The 21,232-nt window shown below is 39.1% G+C and overlaps 1 protein-coding gene across 5 annotated transcripts; it reads left to right on the top strand.

Annotated features, from left to right (window-relative positions):
• The first annotated feature begins 14,036 nt into the window (after positions 1–14,036).
• Positions 14,037–21,154, top strand: LOC110811079 (glycosyltransferase BC10-like). 5 transcript variants are annotated; one of them, XM_088207227.1, is made up of 13 exons: positions 14,037–14,224; positions 14,358–14,475; positions 14,954–15,319; positions 15,546–16,053; positions 16,653–16,751; positions 17,653–17,753; positions 17,861–17,932; positions 18,161–18,251; positions 18,589–18,669; positions 19,508–19,570; positions 19,651–19,773; positions 20,402–20,440; positions 20,537–21,154. In XM_088207227.1, the coding sequence occupies exons 4-13, from the start codon at positions 15,673–15,675 to the stop codon at positions 20,663–20,665; spliced, it is 1,179 nt and encodes a 392-aa protein (XP_088063353.1). In that variant the 5' UTR covers positions 14,037–14,224; positions 14,358–14,475; positions 14,954–15,319; positions 15,546–15,672; the 3' UTR covers positions 20,666–21,154. The 5 variants fall into 5 exon arrangements, with proteins under 5 accessions (XP_088063353.1, XP_088063355.1, XP_088063352.1 ...); XM_088207229.1 differs by lacking the exon at positions 14,358–14,475; XM_088207226.1 differs by lacking the exon at positions 14,954–15,319.
• Positions 21,155–21,232: the final 78 nt, after the last annotated feature.

The raw sequence follows: 21,232 nt of genomic DNA, 5'->3' as shown, positions 1-21,232 counted from the left end.
TGTTTGAGAAAGAAAATTAAAAACTTTTATCAAATTGTTAAAAAGAAAAAGTACAAACCACGTGGCCATCAAAATGTAACACCCCATTCTAATTATGGAGGCGTACCTGTCAACTCACTTCCCAATAATTGTGCATCATACAACGAGTTCACATCATCTCATTTACTAAAATATATAAAATTTCTTGGAGAGTACATAATCAATCAGTATTAGTATCTATATCGCACAATTCTATTCTCAACGGTGATAAGGTGTATACATTCATGTATTTATCAAGAAAAATATTTCATACTAACAATCGTTTATTCTTTATGTATGATGTTCCAATGCTAGATATTCTGTTGTCAGCTTTTCCCAACCAAGTACCGCTTCAACCTTTTCGGGGTTCACCGACACCCCTTCCTTCGATATAACATGTCCTAGGAAGGCGGTTTGTTCGAGCCAAAACCCACACTTGCTCAACTTCGCATACAACTTCTTTTTCCTGAGTACCTGTAGGACTTGGGCAAGATGACGAGCATGTTCTTCCCTACTTTTTGAGTAGACTAAGATATCATCGATGAACACGATGACAAATTGGTCCAAGAATTCTCTGAAGATTCTGTTCATTAGATCCATAAAGATGGCCGGGGCGTTGGTTAGCCCAAACAGCATAACCAGGAACTCATAGTGTCCGTACCTGGTTCGGAATGCCGTCTTGGGGATGTCTTCTGCTCTCACTTTTACCTGATGGTAACCTGATCGTAGATCTATTTTAGAAAAGACCTGTGCACCCTGTAACTGATCGAAAAGGTCATCAATCCGGGGAAGAGGGTACTTGTTCTTAATTGTTACCTTGTTTATCCTTCTATAATCAATACACAGTCTCAGCGTTCCATCCCCTTTCTTTGCAAAAGTAACCCCGGCACCCCATGGGGAAATGTTGTGTCTAATGAAGCCACTGTTTTGTAGCTCAGTGATTTGTTTCCTTAGCTCTTCCATCTCGATGCGGCTCATTCGGTAAGGAGCTACCGAGATGGGCTGGGTTCCTGGCTGTAAGTCTATGGTGAACTCGACCTCTCTATCCCCTGGTAAACCGGACAGTTCATCCGGAAATACGTCTGGAAAGTCTCGGACTACTGGAATCTCTTGGATACAAACTTCTTTCTTGGGTTTACCTAGTTAGGGAAAATACAATATCAAGGCACTAGGCATTAAGAAGAAAAGAATTTGTCGTTAGGGAAAATCAGTACCGAATAATTTTATTAACTTGTAAATGGCTCCTCGTTGGGAGGATTAAATACAATCTTTTTATTAAAGCAGTCTATGGTGGCGTGATACGCCGCTAGCCAATCCATTCCTAAGATTACATCAAAATCCCCTGTGTCTAACCCTATCAGGTCTACCCTCAATTTTCTATCTGCTATCTCCACGGCACATGCCCTGTAGACAACCTCTCCTAGCAATGTCTCCCCCCCAGCGGTAGATACAAACAATAATGAATCAAGTCTATCAAGTGATACACAAATTTTGGAAGCAAGAACATGTGAAATAAAAGAATGTGATGCACCAGTATCAAACAAAATATGAGCAATGTGGCCAGAGATAGTATACATACCATGTACCACGTCCGGGTCTGCGTCGGCATCCTTCTGGGTAAGGTTGTAAACTCTGCCCTAGATTGGAGGCCTCCCTTGATTCTGGTTCCTAGGGCACTCCCTCGCATAGTGCTGGGCACTGCCGCATATGCGACAGGTGTTGTTGAGGCGGTAGCAGGGTCGGTCCCCATGATCCCTGCCGCAGTACTGGCAGATCTTCCCACGTGCTGCCCCCATAGCCTGAGGAGGGGCCTGAACGGCAGGCCTGGGCCTCTTACTGGGTTGGACAGGCATGGTAGGCGCTGGCCTGCGGAGCGGGCCTGAGGGTCGGGAACTTCCCGCTAGCTGAGGGCGGGTGTCAAAGCTCCTTTCTATGATCTGCGCCTTTGCCAGGACTGCCGAATATGTCTCGAGCTCCATCACCAATAAGTGCTGTCTGATCGCCGGGCGGAGGCCCCACTGGAATTTCCTGGCCTTTCGGCCCTCATCCAACAATGTCTCCAGGGCATGTCGGCCCAGCTCCAGGAACTTGCGGGCATACTCCGACACTGTCATATTACCCTAGACCAATTGAGCAAATTCCATTTCCTTTAAATGTTGGATGTGTTTAGGGAGATACTCCGCATGGAAGGCCGCTAGGAACTGCTCCCAAGTAATTGGTACAGGCAGGGTGGCCCGCTTGAGCTCCCACCAGCGTACTGCTTCCTCTACCAGCATGTAGGAGGCAATGGCAGCCCTCTGCTCAGGAACTACTCCCAAGGTCTCAAAAGCTCTCTCAGTCTCTGCCAGCCAGTATTGGGCCTCTTCGAACGAGGATCCCCCTGAAAAAGTAGAAGGGTTCAGTCTCCTGTACCTCTCTATGAAGCCGGGGTCGATCAAGGAGGGAGCGGGGTCCCGAGGTAGAGGGACTGGGGCCGGCTGAGGGTGAACTGGGGGACCCTGTGGTGGCACCTGCTGATGTGGTGGGGGCACTGGAATGTGCTGTGGCGGCACCTGTTGGTACTGTGGCTGTGGTACCGGATCGTACCGCGGCTGTGGTGCCGGGTGGTATCGTGGAGGAACAAGCTCCTGCCGGGATGGCTCGGGATCAGCCTGCTGTAGCGGGGGCTCGACCTGCACTAGCGGATGAGGTCCCGGTAACTCCCTTCTCTCCTCTTGCCTTCGCTGGGCAGCTGCGAGAGCCTCCACCATCTCGAATAGTCTATCTAAATCCTCCCAAATTGAATTATCTGGGGCCGCTCGGTTTAGTGGGGGCCTTCCTCTCCTCATTCCTGTGTACCTGCATTCACAAGGAATGATTGAGTAACAATATATCGGTGAGTATTTCTCTAAGGCACATTAGTGTAAGGGATGGGTCCGAGGAAACCTGGCTCTGATACCAACTGTAACATCCCCGAAAATTTATAATGGAATGTATATTAAAAATATCAAATGCGGAAGCAAAGTCAAAATTTGAATAACATCCCTTACACCAAAACCAAAAACGTGCTCACAAAATATAAAGGATCAAACTACCTAAGGAAGAAAACTCGAAAGTAAAAACTTCGAATGTGACTATGGAGTCTTTAGGCGTCCCCTTCGCCGTCCTCCTGCGGAACCGGCTCGGGAACGATGTCCTCTTGATCTGAAATGATTAAATAAGGAATGAGCTACACTAGCCCAGTAAAGACATCATGATATCTCACCGTCACAGAGGTAAATGTGGGTAGAAAACACAAAAAGACCAATGGATGATTTACAACAAATCCTTTTATCGAAAATAAAATCTTTACCATTTACTTACCTCGGTGAAATTCATAAAACAATATACGAAAGCAATAACATCATCATCATCATGAAAACATATATATGAACTGTATAACATAATACCTATCACCCTCTTCGTGATTCAATAGTTTCACAACATATTTTCCTAATTCACCAGCCCACTAGTATCCATGGGGATCCATAGGGGTCCCGCTACCCGTTAATCCTTAACACTTAAAATCATATTACAGGGCCGTCCTCATACCCCGTCCGGTATGGGCGCCAAAACTATAAACCTCATTACCCCGTCCGGTATGAGGGTGAAACGGGCCGTCCCCATACCCCGTCCGGTATGGGCGCCAAAATACATAAGATCTTCATACCCCGTCCGGTATGGGAGACCACAATCCCGGTAGGGTTCCCTACGGACCCGGTCCGTCCACCATCTCCTAGGATATCTAGTCAGGCTGAACACATTATACAATTTCCATTCACATAATCTTTCATTCGCCCTTTTCCCTCAGTCAGCATTATCAATCACATACAAACAAGCAAAACGATAATTTATGCCAAACAGACAACATATAGTATCAATATCCCGGTCATTCAATCCATAATCAATAAAACAGTAAAATATACACACGGAACTATAAAATGAAAACATCGAACCTCATGCTGCATTTAAAACTGTAAAACAGGCCAAATAACAGTTAACCGACAAACACACTAGACTCGGGCTCCATTAGCGACCTTAAGCAATTTCACACATTCGTTGATTCATGAAAAACCGTTTTATCATTTATTGGACTTTAAAACCGTGATAGGAAATAGGGTGAGGGGTCCTTACTCGTTTCGGGGTCCGAACACGGCTTCACAGTGCGCCTGCAGGCTGTCCCTAATTTTCCCTGAATTTTTTCCGGGGAACTGAAACGCACTACTGGTACCTGCACGTGTTCCAAAAAAATTCCAAATTAGGCCCAGGGCCCCTTTCGGCCAATATCGCAACTTCGGCACGGTGGCTCCGCCGTGCTCCGGCGACGGCGCCGCCGCTGGCGGCAGCGATTCGCCTCGAGTTGGCTGTTTTCGGCCGTTTCCGGCCGAATTCGGCCACACTCGCATTGGTCCCTGCGAGAAAACAACCCTAGGGCCCTCGGGGGGCCAAAAAATCACGGAAAAACGGAGCTTACCGGCGGCGGCGCTCTCGGGTGCGGCGGCTCTCCGGCGAGGTTCGTGTTTTGGTGATTCGGCTCCGGTCAACCTGTAGAGAAAAGAGTGGTGATCACGGTGATATAAAAATTGCATCAAACGGAGGCCGGGAAGGGCCTCATCGGAGGCAAAAACCGAGAAGGGCGCGGCGGCGCCGCTGGGCTTCGGCCGTGCATTCCGGCCGTTTGGCCGGGATTTTGGCTCCGATTTAGCCACAGGAGGAATCAGCGTGGAAAAACGAGTCGGGGGTACGAAATTTACCTCGATCGGCGGTCGGAAGTTCCTCCGGTGCGGCGGCGGGTGGCGGCGGCCGGCTTCTGGTTCGTCTTCTCCGGCGAGCGGCAGGCGGCTAGGGTTTGTGGTCTGGTGTGGGGGTTCTATTTATAACCCCTTGCCTTTTGATATCAGCCGTCCATTTTGTTTTAATCTGGGCCGTCCGTTTTTGATTAAATCTGGGCCGTCCGTGCGTTTAAATCTGGGCTGTCCGATCGCACGCCTGATCTGGGCCGTCCGATCGCGCCCACGCGGATCGCCAACGTGGCCCTTTTTGGAACGACATGGTTTTGCCACGTGGCAGGTCCCGGTTGGCCGGGACTACTGACGTGGCTGCCGATGTGGCTTTTTATTTATTTATTTATTTATTTTATTTTTTTTTCTTCTCTGTCCGGGCGCTACAGGTTGACTGAAGAAAAATGCCTGCCACACCAGAAAATTCTGCCGCCGGTAAGTTTTTGTTTTTTTACTTTTTTCAGTCAACCGAGGCCTCCTAATATATTTTCTCTCAGGGATGGGTATAAAACCGACTGAAACCGATCAAAACTAGCTGAAAATGACCAGTCTGAGGCAAACTGCCACCGCAGACGATGATATTGTCACCGGAGCACGACTGTGCCGCCGTGCCAGAATTTTAAAATTTACTGAAAAAGGCTTTTAAATCGATTTTGAATTTGTTCGGGGTATTTTTAGATACGTGAAGCGTATTTTAACATCTGCATAAAAATTCAAGAAACCTGGGGACCACTAGTAGGTGTAGTTGAAAGTTTGATATTTCGAACACTGATTCGGGTAAGAATCTCTTACTTTATTCCATGTTATGGAATTAAAGTCTAATGATCAATAATACAGTATTTTGCATAATTTAGAAAGTATCGAAAATTAATTACAAGTTACTAATAGAGGCAGAACCGGTTATTTATTATTGTTGTCATGTTTAACCAATTATTTGATTTTACAGCTTTAAATGTATGATAATATACTAGAATTGGTAAAACGACTCAGTTGTGTTTCCTTTATGCATATATTGTTTGTCTTGCGTTGATTTACAGTTAAATGGTGAAACTAAAAATTAAATGTAAACAGAAAATTTATTGGTTAAATGAATGAATTAATGGTAGCCTTACTAGATATCTTAGGAGATGGTAGATGGACCGGGTACATAGGAAACCCTACCGTGAACATCACCTCATATCGGATAGGATATCGAGAATTGATATTTTTAGCGCTCATACCGAACGAAGTATGGGGACGTTTCGTTTCACCCTCATATCGGATGAGGTATTGAAGGATGGTATTTCTAGCGCTCATACCAGACGGGATATGTGGACGGCCGGTTAGTTAAAAAGGTTGGATATTGGTTCGCACGTAGTAGGACATTCTTATGGACCTCTATGGATACCAGTAGGAAAATAAAAAGAGAAAATTGTTATTCTTGCTTACTTGAATATGAGATTATGACGTTGTTGAGCTATTGTCTCTATAGGTCAGTTTTGGAAATCTCGCAATGGTAAGTATGCAATAAATAGTTTTACTTATGATAAATGAATTTACTTAAATTAAGAGCTCAATTGGTTATTTTTATGATTTTTACCAATCTTCAGTTTCTATATCGATGAGTAGTAGGATATTCTTATTGGACTAGTGTAGCTCATCACTTTATTAACTATTTCATATTAAAATGACCAAGACTCAGATCCCGATCAATAAGAGGGTTCTGAATAGTTTACCATCTAAACTCCTTCAAAAGCTAATGAAGGTCGTCCTAGGATGCTCAATTATCTACTTTTCATTTATTTATTTAATTTTCGTTTATTATTTTAGAATGGACATTTCCGTAGTCTTATTTGGTATTTAAAACTATTGTTAAGGAATGTAAATTCTAACTCTATTATTCCGCTTCCGTACTCAATTCATGTCTTTATTTTCTTTTAAATTTCAAGTCGTTATAAAACCGACATGTGAGGGTCCCACACACACACACAATCGCCTATATTGGCTTTCTGAAATATAAAATAGCAGCCTCATGCCAATATCGGCCATCCGTTGGCCACACACATATACAATCACCTATATTGGCTTTCTAAAATATAAAACAGCAGTCTCATGCCAATACCGACCATTTGTTGGCTACACACATACACAAGGCATATCACAACAACACTCCGTCTCATGGCCTATGAGGCTATCCCAAACAACACACACAACCTGTAAAGGCCACATATATACACAACACACCACACGATCACACACACTGACTTATAACCTCTGGCTTGTGGAGGCCATGCACACACCTATATTCTCATTGATTTTAATTATACCCGAACATACACACTGATGGTCCCTACACTTTCATCACTCCCCTTATACCATATTATCTAACTCTTTTTCTCAATTTTTATGACTTTATCCTAGCCTACCTGGTTCACACTCACTCCAGCTCCTCATCCGTTCCCATCCGATTGGTCCTCCCCTACTCTCCTTCCTAACCAATCCTACTCCCATCCAATATCATCCTAGTTTTTCTAGTCCAGTTATGTGACCTCCACCCAACTTTCTCCTAATATTAAGACTCAATCGACATTCAAAACTAGAAAAGTATAGACTCGGGCAAGTATTACCATAATAAAATATGAAATTCTACATTTTCTTACCCTCACCTCTATTTTTTATCCTTCAGCAATAGTTCACTCAAATCTTCATCTTCCTCGAACTCTCCCAGCAATTTCACACTAGTTTGTCTCTTTTCCCTCCCTCTGTCTTCTCGGTCTTTCTCCTTCCTCTCCCTACGCCCCTGCGTTAGTGATGGTGCTTTGGACGATATACTTGTTATTCACTATCCCCCAGCTTCCTTTAATCTCATTATTCCCTCCAGTATCTTTTTACTATTCTCTCACACTCTTATCTCTTTCCTTCTCTCTCTAGGCTGACACTATCCCCCTCCACTTGAGATTCCTCTCCTTTTTTGTACTAAACTCCTCCATTTTGTTGGGTTATAGGTAGCAAAAAGAAAAGAGAGGTCCAAGGCTTGGGGCTGAGCTTATGGGTTTGGGTCTTTTGAATTGGGTCGAATGAAATATTGGGCTAGCAAGGTGTTACACAGAACGCATTACGTGTCAGACACACTGGCACGGGCTCTACGCAGGAACCACTCAAGTAATTCACGTGCCAAGGTGATTTAATAGCCCGTGTTCACTCCCCCGCGCACGAACAATCCAGATTAATTTTTCAGATAAGCATGATCGGACGGTCCAAACATCTTCGATCGAATGACTCAAATCTGTTTTCCTAATAAGCGTGATTAAACAGCTGATAAGGATCCATGCGGGCCCAGATGGACGACCTAGATCGAGGGAAGGGGGTATTTAAGCGTCTCTTCCAATCAAAACCCTAACCCTAGCCAAACGTACCTCGTTGGAGAAGAAGAAGAAAGGCAATCGAAGGAGAAGCCCAACCACTAGAAGACGTTGGTGCTGCTGCACAAGAGACTCAAAACACGCTAATGAGTACGATTTTTCTTCCCGTTCTTCCCGTTTCTTTGTCCTCTAGCTGCCTAACACATTTTTAATGCAGAATAACCGAAAACAACCGTAACTCGTGGGGAAGGAACTACAGAGCTCGGCTGAGTCGTTGCACTAGAAGGCCAAAAATGCTGGTAAGCTTCGATTTTTCCCTTTTTTCGCCAATAGACCCCTCCTAACCATGATTTAAACAGATTTTCACCAAGATCTGGCTGAAACTGGCCTAACTGAGAGGAAGAGCCGCCGAAGAGGGAGGACCAGGTGACAGAGCGCAGCGGCGGCACTGTGCCATAACCTCAACCCAAACCCCCAATGAGATTTTTGTCTTTTTTTGGCCGTTTCTCGCATATTTTCATGTTATTTTGACATATGTTTTGATCTTAGCAGGAAAATCTAAGAAATCCAAGAATAAAAAAATTGTTAGGGACCGTAGTGAAAAATACAGTGTTTTGGATACCAACCCAGGGTAGGAATCTCTCACCTTTTTTCTCTATTACGATTAAATTGAAGCCAAACTGATAATAAATAAAAAAATTTAGTTAATTAGCAGTTCTTTAATTAATTAAGTACAGGTTGCCAATGGAGCAAGTAACCGGTTAGTCTATACCTATTTTGAAATTTATTTGCAGTAGTTATTTCTTTAGTCGTTTATTATACTTATTTATTTACTGTTTTGCTTACTTTAATTTATTCACTTTAAATCTATGGCTAACGTGATAAAGTTTTTTTATCTATATTGTCATGTCATTCTATTATTGTATGATACGTTTTTATTGATATAATGCAAACATATTTCACATCTAAAATATGAGTTCCGTACTTATGTATTGTTTAAAATATAGATGTATCTTTTAGGACTAAATAGTAAATAAAAAAAAAAGAGATGTGTGAAATAATGGTGTTGAATGTAAGGGACTAATCGAGTATCTTGGAAAAGAGTGTATGGATTTAATGCGTGGGGTGAACCCTACCATAGACATTACCCTCAGTCGTACGGGACTGAAAAATCTCATACCGGATGAGGTTGGGAATTGGTTTAATTACACTTATAATGGACATGGTATTGATGTGGTTATGTGTTTTGGCACCCATTACCGAACAGGATATGGGGACGATCGTTTAATTATAAAGAAAATATTCGTGTCCACATGTAGTGAGGATTCCTATGGACCCCCAGCGACACCAGTAGGAAAGGTAAAATGACGGAGATGAATATGGTAAGGAATCTAGTTTTGAAAAATAACGTAGGGTTAATTGTTATATATCTTTTAAAATGCGTATTGTGACATTTAAGAATTTATAGGTGAGTTGAGAAAATATTAATGTTTTCAGTCAAACGAATAATAATTACACTAACATTCGAGTTTTATTAAAATTGGGCTTTATTGTTTGTATAATATTTTTTACAACTCTTTAATTTTCTGTATTAGTGGTAAGATGTTGATATTCTTATTGAGCTAGTGTAACTCACTCTTTTATTATTAACTATTTTATATCAGAATGACTAAAACCCGGATCCTGAACAGTAAAAAACTAGTTATAAGATTGTCTCTTCAATTTCGTCAGTTTCGAGTATAGGTTAATCATATTTGTTTTCTCCTATACTTTTCTCATTAAAGTTTTAAAGGCATTCCCGTAGCCATATTAGATATTTTAAGTAAACTGTGCAAAAAATATAATCTTAAACTCAGATTGTTTCTACTAAATTATAAATTTCAGTATTGTTTATTTCACCATATTTGAGTTATACACATGGAATATCTAATATGGGATTTGGGCTTTTACAAAATATAAAGTAAATTTTTAATCAAATTAGTAATAAAAATACTATATTATATACAAATTCTTTTAATTTTATAAAAACATGCATAGAGGGTTCATATTTTTGTATAATAATTAGATTTTTGATGTAATATTAACAATTCTGACAAATAACTTGACAGAATCTTTTATATTAACTAATAAAATATATAATTTAAAATTCTAATTAAATTATCAATGAAAGTAGAATAAGTATCAATATGTAAGATTTGATGTAATATCAATGTTTTATATTTTTTTTAAAAAAACCAAAAAGTAAAGAGAAAATTATAATTAATTAAGATTATTTGCAAACACCATATGGTACACTACTAAACGGTTAAAATTAATGTACTAATCACAAATATGTATTCAATTTAGTTATTTAAAATAATGTAATCTCAATTAAAAAATAATTTAATAAATAATTATTGTAAAAATAAATATTTATAAAAAATATATTATAAAATATTTTATAGTATTTTATCTATAAAATGACTATTTTACATGACTATTTTATTATTTCTTAAATAATAAGTATAGTATCTAAGAAAATAAAAATAATTTTAGATATAAGCAATATAAAAATATTTATTTTTTACATAAAAAATAAAAAAAAAAATTTAGTATAAATATTGAAGTGCAAGCTACTTGGGCATATTGTCACAACCAATCTTCTAAATAATTTTGTGATCCACAAATAGCATTAAAGTAAGAAGATTTCATAAACAGAAATATATATATGTACATATAATATTCATATGTGCCCTATACTGGTGATATATTGTAGTAACTGGAAAAAAAAAAGAAACGACGTCGTTTTGAGATGGACGGGCAGAAAGAGAGGAAAGAAAAGAAAAGAGAAAAGAGGAAAAGAAAAAAAGGGAGGAAAGAAAAGAAAAGAGAAAAGAGGAAAGAAAAAAGGGAGGAAAGGAAAGAAAAGAGAGAAGAGAGATCGGGGGAAAGAAAAGGTTCGAGAGAGAGAGAGAGAGAAGAGCCGGAGCGAAGAGGAGCGAGAAGAGAGAGAGAGGAGGAGCAGAGGACGGTGACGGAGCAAGCCAAGGGAAGGAGGAAAATGGAGACGAGAGGTACGGTAAATTTTGAGTTCTTGTATAGGTGTGGAGTGATTTCGAATATGTGATCTTAAGTTGAGAATTCTAGGTTCTGTTTAGCATGTAGAGCAATAGACTACGGGGTAGAGACAAGCAGTTGTGGATGGCAGGTGGAATCGTAGAGGTGCTCACGGAGGAGGCTGCGGGAAGAGAGAGAATAAAGACGTTGGAGAGTGGGAGAGATCCGTGAGAGAGTGTGGTTATTTTGTGTAACATGAGTGTGAGTACATGGTGAAGGTCGCGGGAGGAGAGAGTGAACGAGGAGGTCGCTGAGTGGGTGAGATCCGTGAGAGCGAGGTGACGTGGTGTGTGTGCGAGCGGGGTGCACGGAAGAGGCCGCGGGAGGAGAGAGAAGGAAGAAGGAAGTTGGTGAGTGTTCTGTGAGAGAGATGATAGTTTGTGATTGTGAGTGTGTGATTGGAGAGTGGGAGAGATCCGTGAGAGAATGTGGTTATGTTGTGTAACATGAGTGTGAGTACATGGTGAAGGCCATGGGAAGAGAGAGTGAACGAGGAGGTCGATGAGTGAGTGAGATCCATGAGGGTGAGGTGACGTTGTGTGTGTGCGAGTGGGGTACACGAAGGAGGCCGCAGGAGGAGAGAGAAGAAAGAAGGAAGATGGTGAGTGTTCTGTGAGAGATATGAGAGTTGTGATTGTGAGTGTGTGAGTTGTGATATTTTGAATAGGCTATGGGAGGTAGAAGAAGAATGAAAGTGGTGTGTGAGTTCTGTGAGAGAGAGGAGAGTTCATAATTGTGTAGGGGGTCCTTATAGTGGACTGTGGAAGGAGGGAGATGGATGAGTTCGGTGTGTTGGAAGAGATTCGGGTAAGAGGAGAAGTGCGGTATGACCGTAGGGAGAGGTAGATATAGAAGGAGAGGAGAGCGTATATGCTAGAAATATGGGAAAGGAAAAGATAGGCCAATAAGGCGTGGTTTAAGGTATCCGGATAGGGGTGTGTTGGTAGTTGTGTGGTGTGAGGGTGTGGGTTGTATATAAGTTGGTATAACTGCTGTAAATGTAATAGTTGGCGAGGGAACATTACCAACGTGTGTGTGAAATGTTAGTCTGTGTTCTAGGAAGAGATGTGTGTTGGGCAGGTATACCAGGTAAAGGAATAGGAGAGTCTCAAGATAACATGGTGGAGCTAGTATGGGATGGTAGGGTCCTTGAGTTGGTAACATTGGGGGACGCTGATATTGGTGGTCGCTACCTAAAAAAAGTAAGTTGATCGCCGATGGTGGTGATGGTCGGGAGACTCCAACGGGAAGGGGTTTTGTCACCGATATTGGTGACGGAAAAGAATGATATTTGGGTGTGTGCGTGGCCTATTAGGGGTCGAGAGATAGACAGTTTATTAGTGGTCGCCGATACTAGTGACCAGTGAGAATGGAATCTGTGTGTGTGTGTGGCCTATTAGGGGCGAGGATAGGCGGTTTATTGGTGATCGCCGATACTGGTGACGGGTGAGAATGAAATCTGTGTGTGTAGCCTATTAGGGGTCGAGAGATAGGTGGTTTATTGGTGGGCGCTGATACTGGTGATGGGTGAGAATGGTATTTGTGTGTGTGTGTGGCCTATTAGGGGTCGGGAGATAGACGGTTTATTGGTGATCGGTGATATTGGTGACGGGAGAGAGTATTTGTACGGTTAGGGGACGTCAAGGGGCGGTCACAATTAACATGCATAATTTTTAAATTACCAATGGTAGGTATTAGGTTGAGTAGGTGAAGTACATATAGGACTCTTAAGTTCCCTATTGTTGTATATGATGCTTGTAACTTAATTTTTACTGTACTGAGTTGTATATACTCATTCCTTATTATTTACAGATGAAGTAGGGATGGAGTCGGGATCGGAGTTGCTGATTTCTGAGCCTAGCGGATAAAGGAACATGGCAATAATACTTTCGTTTTTTTGGCATGATTGAGTGTGTAATAACTAGTAGTGGGGTAGATTAGTGTGTCTGCTGGGAGTCTGTAAAATTATTCTTCACTGTGATATTACATGTAGGGTTGCAGGTTTATTGTGACTTTAAATAATAGATTGCGGTAAAGTTTCTATGTTTGTGGTGGATTTGGAATGACGCGTTCATATGTGGTCGTAGAATTGTCTTAGCTTACGCCATTAAGAAAAAAAAACGGGCGTTACATATATTTAATTCATGTTGATACCTATACCTAATTATGATAACATATTTACGTACTTTTAGTTAAACAATAAAAATAAGATATGTATATTTATGTACTCAACATATTTATACTAACATGTTTTAGTATTAAAATCTTGTATATTTTAAGACATTACAATATAAATTATATTTGTCATAGAGAATATTTTTAAGAAAAATAAGACCTGCGAAATTTTATTTTATTTTTTATTTAAAATTGATACAATTTTTTTTTTATTAAATTATATTAAAAAATTCTCAAAATGTCACACCAATTAATTTAACATCTAAACTTTATGTTAGTATATAAAAAGTTTATATTAGTATCTTAATTTTCATTGATTTACTTAGATTAATCCAAAAAATTAGCCAATAAAATTTATTAAAACTTAATTAACTGAAAAAATTACCTATATCTGGTGGTAAATTTGTAAATACACGAAAGTGCTAGCGGCCAGACAAATCCGCGGGCACGCGCTTGGAATGCGCTTAGGCCTACCATGTTACCCCCCTACAAATAGGGTAAATTATTATTATTATTATTTATTTAAATAAATAAAAATAATTCCCCCTTAATTATTTTTTAAAGAATTAAATTGAAAGATAAATAAAATAAGTCGCCGGCTAAATTCGTTCTCCACGTTTGTGTTTGGACCGGAGCGAAAAGCACACCAGTGCTTCGTCGAGTCGTCTCTCTCGTCTTGGCGACAATTTTTATATAAAAGAAAACAAAGAAGGAAGAAGAAGAGAGAGAAAACGAATCCACCAAACAAACAACACAGAGAAAAAACGAATCGTCTCTAAGGAATCACTAAATCGGGTATATTTACACATTAATGCAAGCATATAACTCCTACTGTTTCTCTTCCTTCTCCTCCTCCTCCTCCTTCTTCTTCTTTGTCTCTCTTCGTTTGTGTTCGAAGGGCGTTATTTCTAGTGGTGTCTTGTCGTAGATCTTGAAACGCCATAAGCAAATATTCTGGATCCTTTTTGAGGCCCGAGATTCTGTAGAGTTTTGCGTCGTGTTGGGATCTGCCTTTTTCTTTACCTCTCTTCAGCTTGAATTTTCAGGTACTGATGATGTCTTGTGTTATCCGTATTGGTTCTTCTTGCTTGCTACGTGATGGAGATGTGTTTTTGTTTCGTTTCTTTTTCTTTTTTCTTTTTGGTGTCTTGACTTTTTGGCACCTGAGATGGGGATGGAAAGGGAAGAGAGAGAGAAATAATGTCTTCACGTTCTGCGCTTTCTATTCCGGAAATGAAATGCACATGCTTGAAACAGATGAATCTGATTGCAATTACTGGTCTAACTTAAAGTCAACGCCCGTGTCTTATCGGGTTACGTATTAATGATAGAGAAGGCAAATGTTTTCTTCCTAACTCCTTTTTTATGCTTTTGTTTGCTGTTCGATATCTGTGAGCCTGTCGTATGAGCTTGCATACAATTTGGAAATGGATGGAGGAAATGTGAAAGAGTTGAGAATAGATTCAATTGAGCGTGTGCATTTTGGATTTGGATTTTGAGTGGTTCTTTGGTGGCATATTGCAGGTGGGGGTTGGGAATTGGTTTGACTCTTGTCCCCCTGTCGGTGCTTCGTTATTTTCTTTAATGTGGACTGCTTCGGAATCGAGTTCGGTTTCAGTAGTTGCGCAAATGGAAATAAAATTGAATTCAAAGGATCTGCATTATATGCCGACTCTTCTTTTACTCTGCCATTCTTAATTCAATTTGATTTTGGTTTTGCTCTTCTGTTGAGACGATTGAGAAGTTAGAATTGCCATTGGTGTTTGCTTGCTGGAAACCGTGCGGGAAAAACTGAGAAAAGAGGAAACTGTTTTTCCTCATTTAATGGAGAGTGCCTGATTTGACCTTTTTAGCTTCGATTAGGTGCTCGGACATTTTAGGTTTCTGAGGGTAAAGATTTTAACAGCTGCAGTTGCATGACATATATTTCATTTATGATGTTCTTGCTAGACATATTTTAGCAGCATCATTGCTTTTCTTTTTGGTGTCTTGTTTGATCTTATTGCCCAATTTTTTCGCTTTGTTTCTCTCTTCTACTCCTGAAATAAAAGATAAGTGTCTGCTCTTGCTACAAGTTTCTAGCCTGCTAATGGAATTTTTTGCTTTTGTGTTTTAGATTGTTATATCAACCAGTCCAACAATATCTAGTTCCCTATAAGTATTAATTCCAGTTGGCGCGTGGGAGTGGGTAAGACTTTGGAGAAGGACATTTAATGGACATAAAATTTGATGCATTTGATTAGATGAAGGCAGGTCAGGCGTGGCATCTAGGCAGCATGGGTGATATGCAGATCTTGCCTGGGCCTCGCCACCGTTCTCCTTTGAAGAGGCCACTTTGGATTGCTTTGCTGGTTTCCTTGGTCAGCATGTTTTTAGTATTTCTGTATATGCATCCACGCCAAACCAAGGCTGCCTGTTATGTATTCTCCCATAGTTGCAAGGCTTTTAATGATTGGCTTCCACCTCCTGTCAGGGAATATAGTGATGAGGAGATAGCATCTCGTGTAGTAATTAGGGATATTTTGAGCTCACCTCTTGTTTTAACTAAAAATTCTAAAATCGCATTCATGTTCTTGAGTCCTGGTTCACTGCCTTTTGAGAAGTTGTGGGATAAATTTTTCCAGGTATGGTTCTGTTTTTCCTATATGTATTATTTTCTTTTCTTTTGCTTTAATTTCAATAAGCATGTTAATTGATGCTTTAGTCTTGCTTTTTGGCATTACGTAAAATTAAAAAAACCATTCCATGTATTTTTTCAGTAAGCATTCAATTTTCATGAACCAAAATTTGCTGGAAGAATTTGACCTTACTGTTTGGCACTATTAAATGTTGTGTATGCTGGACAGAAAATTACTTAAGAACTTACTGAGACTTAAAGTTGCACGTCTGCTTTGTTCCTGTTACATCTAAGCTTAGGCTATGACCCATGAGCTTCGGCTAGGGAAAGTAACATTGGTGACCAAATTTTACTTTCCTTTCACGCACATATCACATTAGAAATATGAGTAGCGTATTGTCATACAGAAGTATCAAAGCATCTGGCAATTAGGAAATAAATAGAAAATTATTTCAAAATCAATGAAGGATCCAAGTATGTTATATATTAGTCTTGTTAAACTTAATGCATTTAGGAAGTAGACTTACAAGTATATAAACTGAGCACTTTTGGCATTGGTAGAAGTTATATAACTTTATGTTTGCTTCATCTTCTCCTTTTCGTCAGGGCCATGAAGGCAAATTCTCTGTTTATGTGCATGCATCAAAGCAAAGACCAGTTCATGTTAGCCGGTACTTCCTTAATCGGGATATTCGCAGTGATGAGGTTCATAAATCTACTTTCTACAAGTTAGCTTGAGTGCATTCACATCATGCTGGTCATTAACATTTACATCCACTTCTGTTTTCTGGCTCTGTTTTTTTAGCAAAATCTGCAAGGTTTTTTGATGCTAGAATAATAGTGAAATAGCCAGAATTTGTTATGATAATTTCATGTCTGACCTTGTGGAGTACGAAACACTCCAGGATTAAAAGCCAGATGAAATTGTTTAGTTTTCTTTTTATGCTTCTGGTGCAAGGAACTTTTTTTTTTAGTTTTTTTTTCCTGTGAAAGACAAAACGTAGGTACAAGATAACTTAGCTTTCTGGAAGTAGGAAGCTCTAGAGACTAAATAATTCTCTCTCATTTACATGAAGCCAATAACTTAAAAGTAATAACATATATGACCTGTTATTCACAATCAGAGCAATAAGGTTTCTGACTTTATTTCTAGTTCCCTTGCTCAAGAGGATTAGCGAAAAAAGATGATGGTAAATGAAGATACTGTTTTCACCTATTGGAACAAACTAAGTTCATGAGGCATAAACAGCTGCAATTCGTTTCTCTGTTATAAGTTAGAGTTGCGGAATTTTGTTTGATGGACTTGCTGGTGATATTGTTTCTGAAATTTGCAGGTGTTACTTGTTTGAGTTCATTTCCTTTGTGCATTATCTACAAAAATTTTTATTATTGTTCTATAGCTTTTTTTTTTCATAAATCATGCATGGTTTCTGGGTCTTTGAGAAAAATGAGTTCAAGAGTCCATATCTTGCACAAAAGTTAGAGACTGCCCCTAATTCCGAAGCACGGTGACTTCAATTACTATTGCTATTTTGTTATATGTTCTAGTTCACATGTGTAGTTCAGTTCAGCGTGCGTTACACTGGTTGGTCAATTATTTCTATAGGTGGTATGGGGAAGAATTTCGATGGTTGATGCAGAGAAGCGACTTTTGGCTAGTGCTCTCAAAGACCCTGATAACCTGCATTTTGTACTGCTTTCTGAAAGGTGGTTTGATGTTTATGTTGCTTCACTGTATAACATTTATTTATTCTTTCCTAACCATTTAGATATTATTTCAAACATTTTGTGAGAACTTGTTTCTTGCTTTGCAGTTGTATTCCCCTTTGGAATTTTGAATATGTCTACAACTATCTGATGTACACAAATGTCAGCTTTATTGACTGGTAACATATATCTTCTTTCATGATGGATTGAATATACGGTATTCTGTGTGGTTTGGCACTTTTTCCCCTCATTTTGTCCAACAGATAAATCATTTGCATTGCTAGTCAGTTTTGTTTTCCCTCCCTGCTTCCAGAGACCTAGGAATGATTTGAGATTCTCCGTATCATGATGTTTGATTATCCTAACCTTGTTTCTGGCGATTGATGCATGCCTCTTTTCGTCCCCAGCTTCGAGGATCCTGGTCCACATGGAACTGGCAGGCATATGGAACACATGTTACCTGAAATCCAGAGGAAAGATTTCAGAAAGGGTGCTCAGGTATATTTTCTTCTCCTTAATATAGGAAAAGGAAAAGCTTAACCTGTTTATATAATCACAACTGAGAAGAAAGTTGGTGGCACTAATCAAATGGCTACTTCTTTCACCATTAGTTTTTCAACACTGGTAACTATAAAATCTAAATTGTGCCGTACCTTGTAGATTTTCAGTTGGCTGTTTGAAAAAATTACCAGCAGAACATTTGAAAGCATTTATGGTTGGTCTACATTAACAGAGTAGTAGCTTGACACTGAGAAATATGCAGTTCTGGTGTCTGATGTCTGGTTTGTGCTTCTTTTCTTCTTGAAAAGCTTATCTTTATATTTTCTTTGGGCAGTGGTTCACGATGAAGCGGCAGCATGCTGTGATCGTTATGGCTGACAGTCTTTACTACTCAAAATTCCGGGATTACTGTAGGGTGTGTGCATATCTATAGTTTGAAGTATGATTTGGTTTATCTTATTTAAAAAAAGAAATGATTTGGTTTATCTTGTCAACTCGTCTAATTGAATTAGAAATGCTCATTGTTCATTGAATCCTCAAGAATTTGTAGCATTATGTTAAAGAGCTTTTCTTAAAAAAGACATGTTGGGTAGGTTTGGGTTATGTGAGTTGGTTTGTTTTCTTTATTTTTCCATGTCTTTCCCATGTCAGTCATCATGGATGTATGTTAATATTATGGCTTCTTTTTCTGAGATTATAAGTTTTCAATTAGCAAGCTTCAATTCATGATTTGGTTTATCTTGTCGACTCGTCTAATTGGACTAGAAATGCTCATTGTTTGTTGAATTCTCAAGACTTCGTAGCATTGTGTTAAGGAGCTTTTTTTAAAAGGGTATGTTGGGAAGGTTTGGGTCATGTGAGTTTGTTTGTTTTGTTTATTTTTCCATGTTTTTCCCATGTCAATCCTCATGGACATATGTTAATATTATGGCTTCTTTTTCTGAGCTTAGAAATTTTTTAATTAGCAAGCTTCAATGTTCATGATTTGATGGCAAATTACGAAGTACATTCTAATCCAGGAAGTTATTGTCCACTTTCCCTTGATATTCTTATGAAACCATTGAAGTTACTTTGAAATTTTGTTATGTAAGGATTTATCTTTGATATATAATGTTTGAAAGGTTTTTATCATTATAGCTTGTTTTTCTCTCACTTGCAACCTTGATAGAAAGTTCAAGAGGTTCTTCTTCTTACATGCAACGTATATTCTATCTCACTAACCATTTATTGATGAGGGTGTTCATGAATTACAGCCTGGTGTTGAGGGTAATAAAAACTGCATTGCTGATGAGCATTACTTACCGACCTTTTTCAATGTGAGAATCATCCTCACTATCCCATCTTTAACTTTTTGATATTTTTGGCCTAAAACTAATAAGCTTCTACATGGTTTCAGATGCTTGATCCTAGCGGTATTTCAAATTGGTCAGTAACACAGGTGGATTGGTCTGAAAGAAAGTGGCATCCAAAGTTATATAGGGCCCAGGATATTACGTACGATCTTCTGAAGAATCTTACGGTATACTGATGCTTTAATTTTGTTTTTACTTGAAAGCTATTTAGATTAGCTGTTTTTCTTTTAAGCTTAAAAGTTCTTAAAACATAAATTTTATCAATTGTGAGTTAATAGTTTGGCAAAAAGTTTATTTATCTTATTTCTCTAGCCTATATGCTTATTTCTAGAGCTTATAAACTAAAAAATAAGCTGATAAGAGTACCTTATGAAGTAAAACACTTCCTAAACATCTAACCTGTTTTTGGTTTTTTTTGAATTAATTTTCTTTCAAAACCAGCTTGTAGGACCCAAATAGAAAGAAAGGTCAATCTGAATGCCGTCATGTGTTCTCTTGTTATTGTGATTAATACTGCTGAAATATTGTTTTGAACTAAAGAATTGAAATAAAGGAAAGAGAAAAGAAGTGGAGAAGGAAGTAAATAGGAGGTAAGAGGTGTGAGGTATGCTAAGAAATTTCAGTCGTCACCTCTTTTTTAAGCCCTCAAAAGAGTGTTCTACTTTTTTGACTTTTGTCCATAAAAATTGTCATTGTGACTTTTCACCCCTGGAAATTTTTAGATAGGCATATTTTCCAAGCATCATATACTTTGGTAATAATAACTAATATGTTGATGCTCTTTTATGAATGCAGACGACAGAAATAAGTGTACATGTAACTAGTGTGGGCAGGGTAAGATACCAAATGATTTTTCTCGTGATTGCATTAGAAGGTCAGCTGACATCCGCTGATCCTCTTTCATTTTTCTGTTATTCTTTGGTTCTTCAGGGGGAAGAGCTATATTGGCCATGCGTATGGAATGGTATTAGACGGCCATGCTACTTATTTGCGAGGAAATTTCATCCTGAAGCTCTAGATAAGTTGCTGGACATGTTCTCAAACTATACAACAATTTGAGGGAGATATACATCACACTCAATTCTTTGATTACTCCCCCCAATATTTGTCGCCTGTCAACGGTTCTGACATATAAGCTTTCAAAAGTTGTAAATTGGCGAATTGTTAAAGGCACGAAATGTTCCTGGACAACAATTCTTGATGAAAGGGCAACTAGGAGGAGGGGAAGGACATGAGAGGAGAGACTTGAAGGGTGAGCAAGCTTTGTGTTGCTTCCTTCGGTTATGTTTTTTTTGTTTTGGTTATAGGAGGCTGGGGTTTATATTTGATGGTCATTTGAGCTGTGGCTGTTATATATTTCTGGACCAGAATTTTTGGGGGCTTAATTTTTTTTAGTGATTTTAATTGTTAGTCATTGTAAAAGTGAAAAATTTGAAATTGAACTTTTTTTCTTCAATTTCTGCCAGAATTTCAGGCTTTAGAAATTTGAAGTCTGTGATGGGAAAAACACTGACGGATGAATTCTGTATATTATCACTGTTCTTGTTATTTTTCCTCTATGCTTAAAATTCCCTAAAAATTTACCTTTTAGGTTATAAAAAAATGTTTTTGAGTTTTAGAAACTTT

The sequence above is a fragment of the Carica papaya genome, chromosome 7, assembly GCF_054855325.1.
Source record: "Carica papaya isolate Zhongbai chromosome 7, ASM5485532v1, whole genome shotgun sequence".
NCBI lineage: Eukaryota > Viridiplantae > Streptophyta > Magnoliopsida > Brassicales > Caricaceae > Carica > Carica papaya.
Note: the sequence above shows the minus strand (reverse complement) of the source record. Positions and strands in the feature narration are given on the sequence as shown.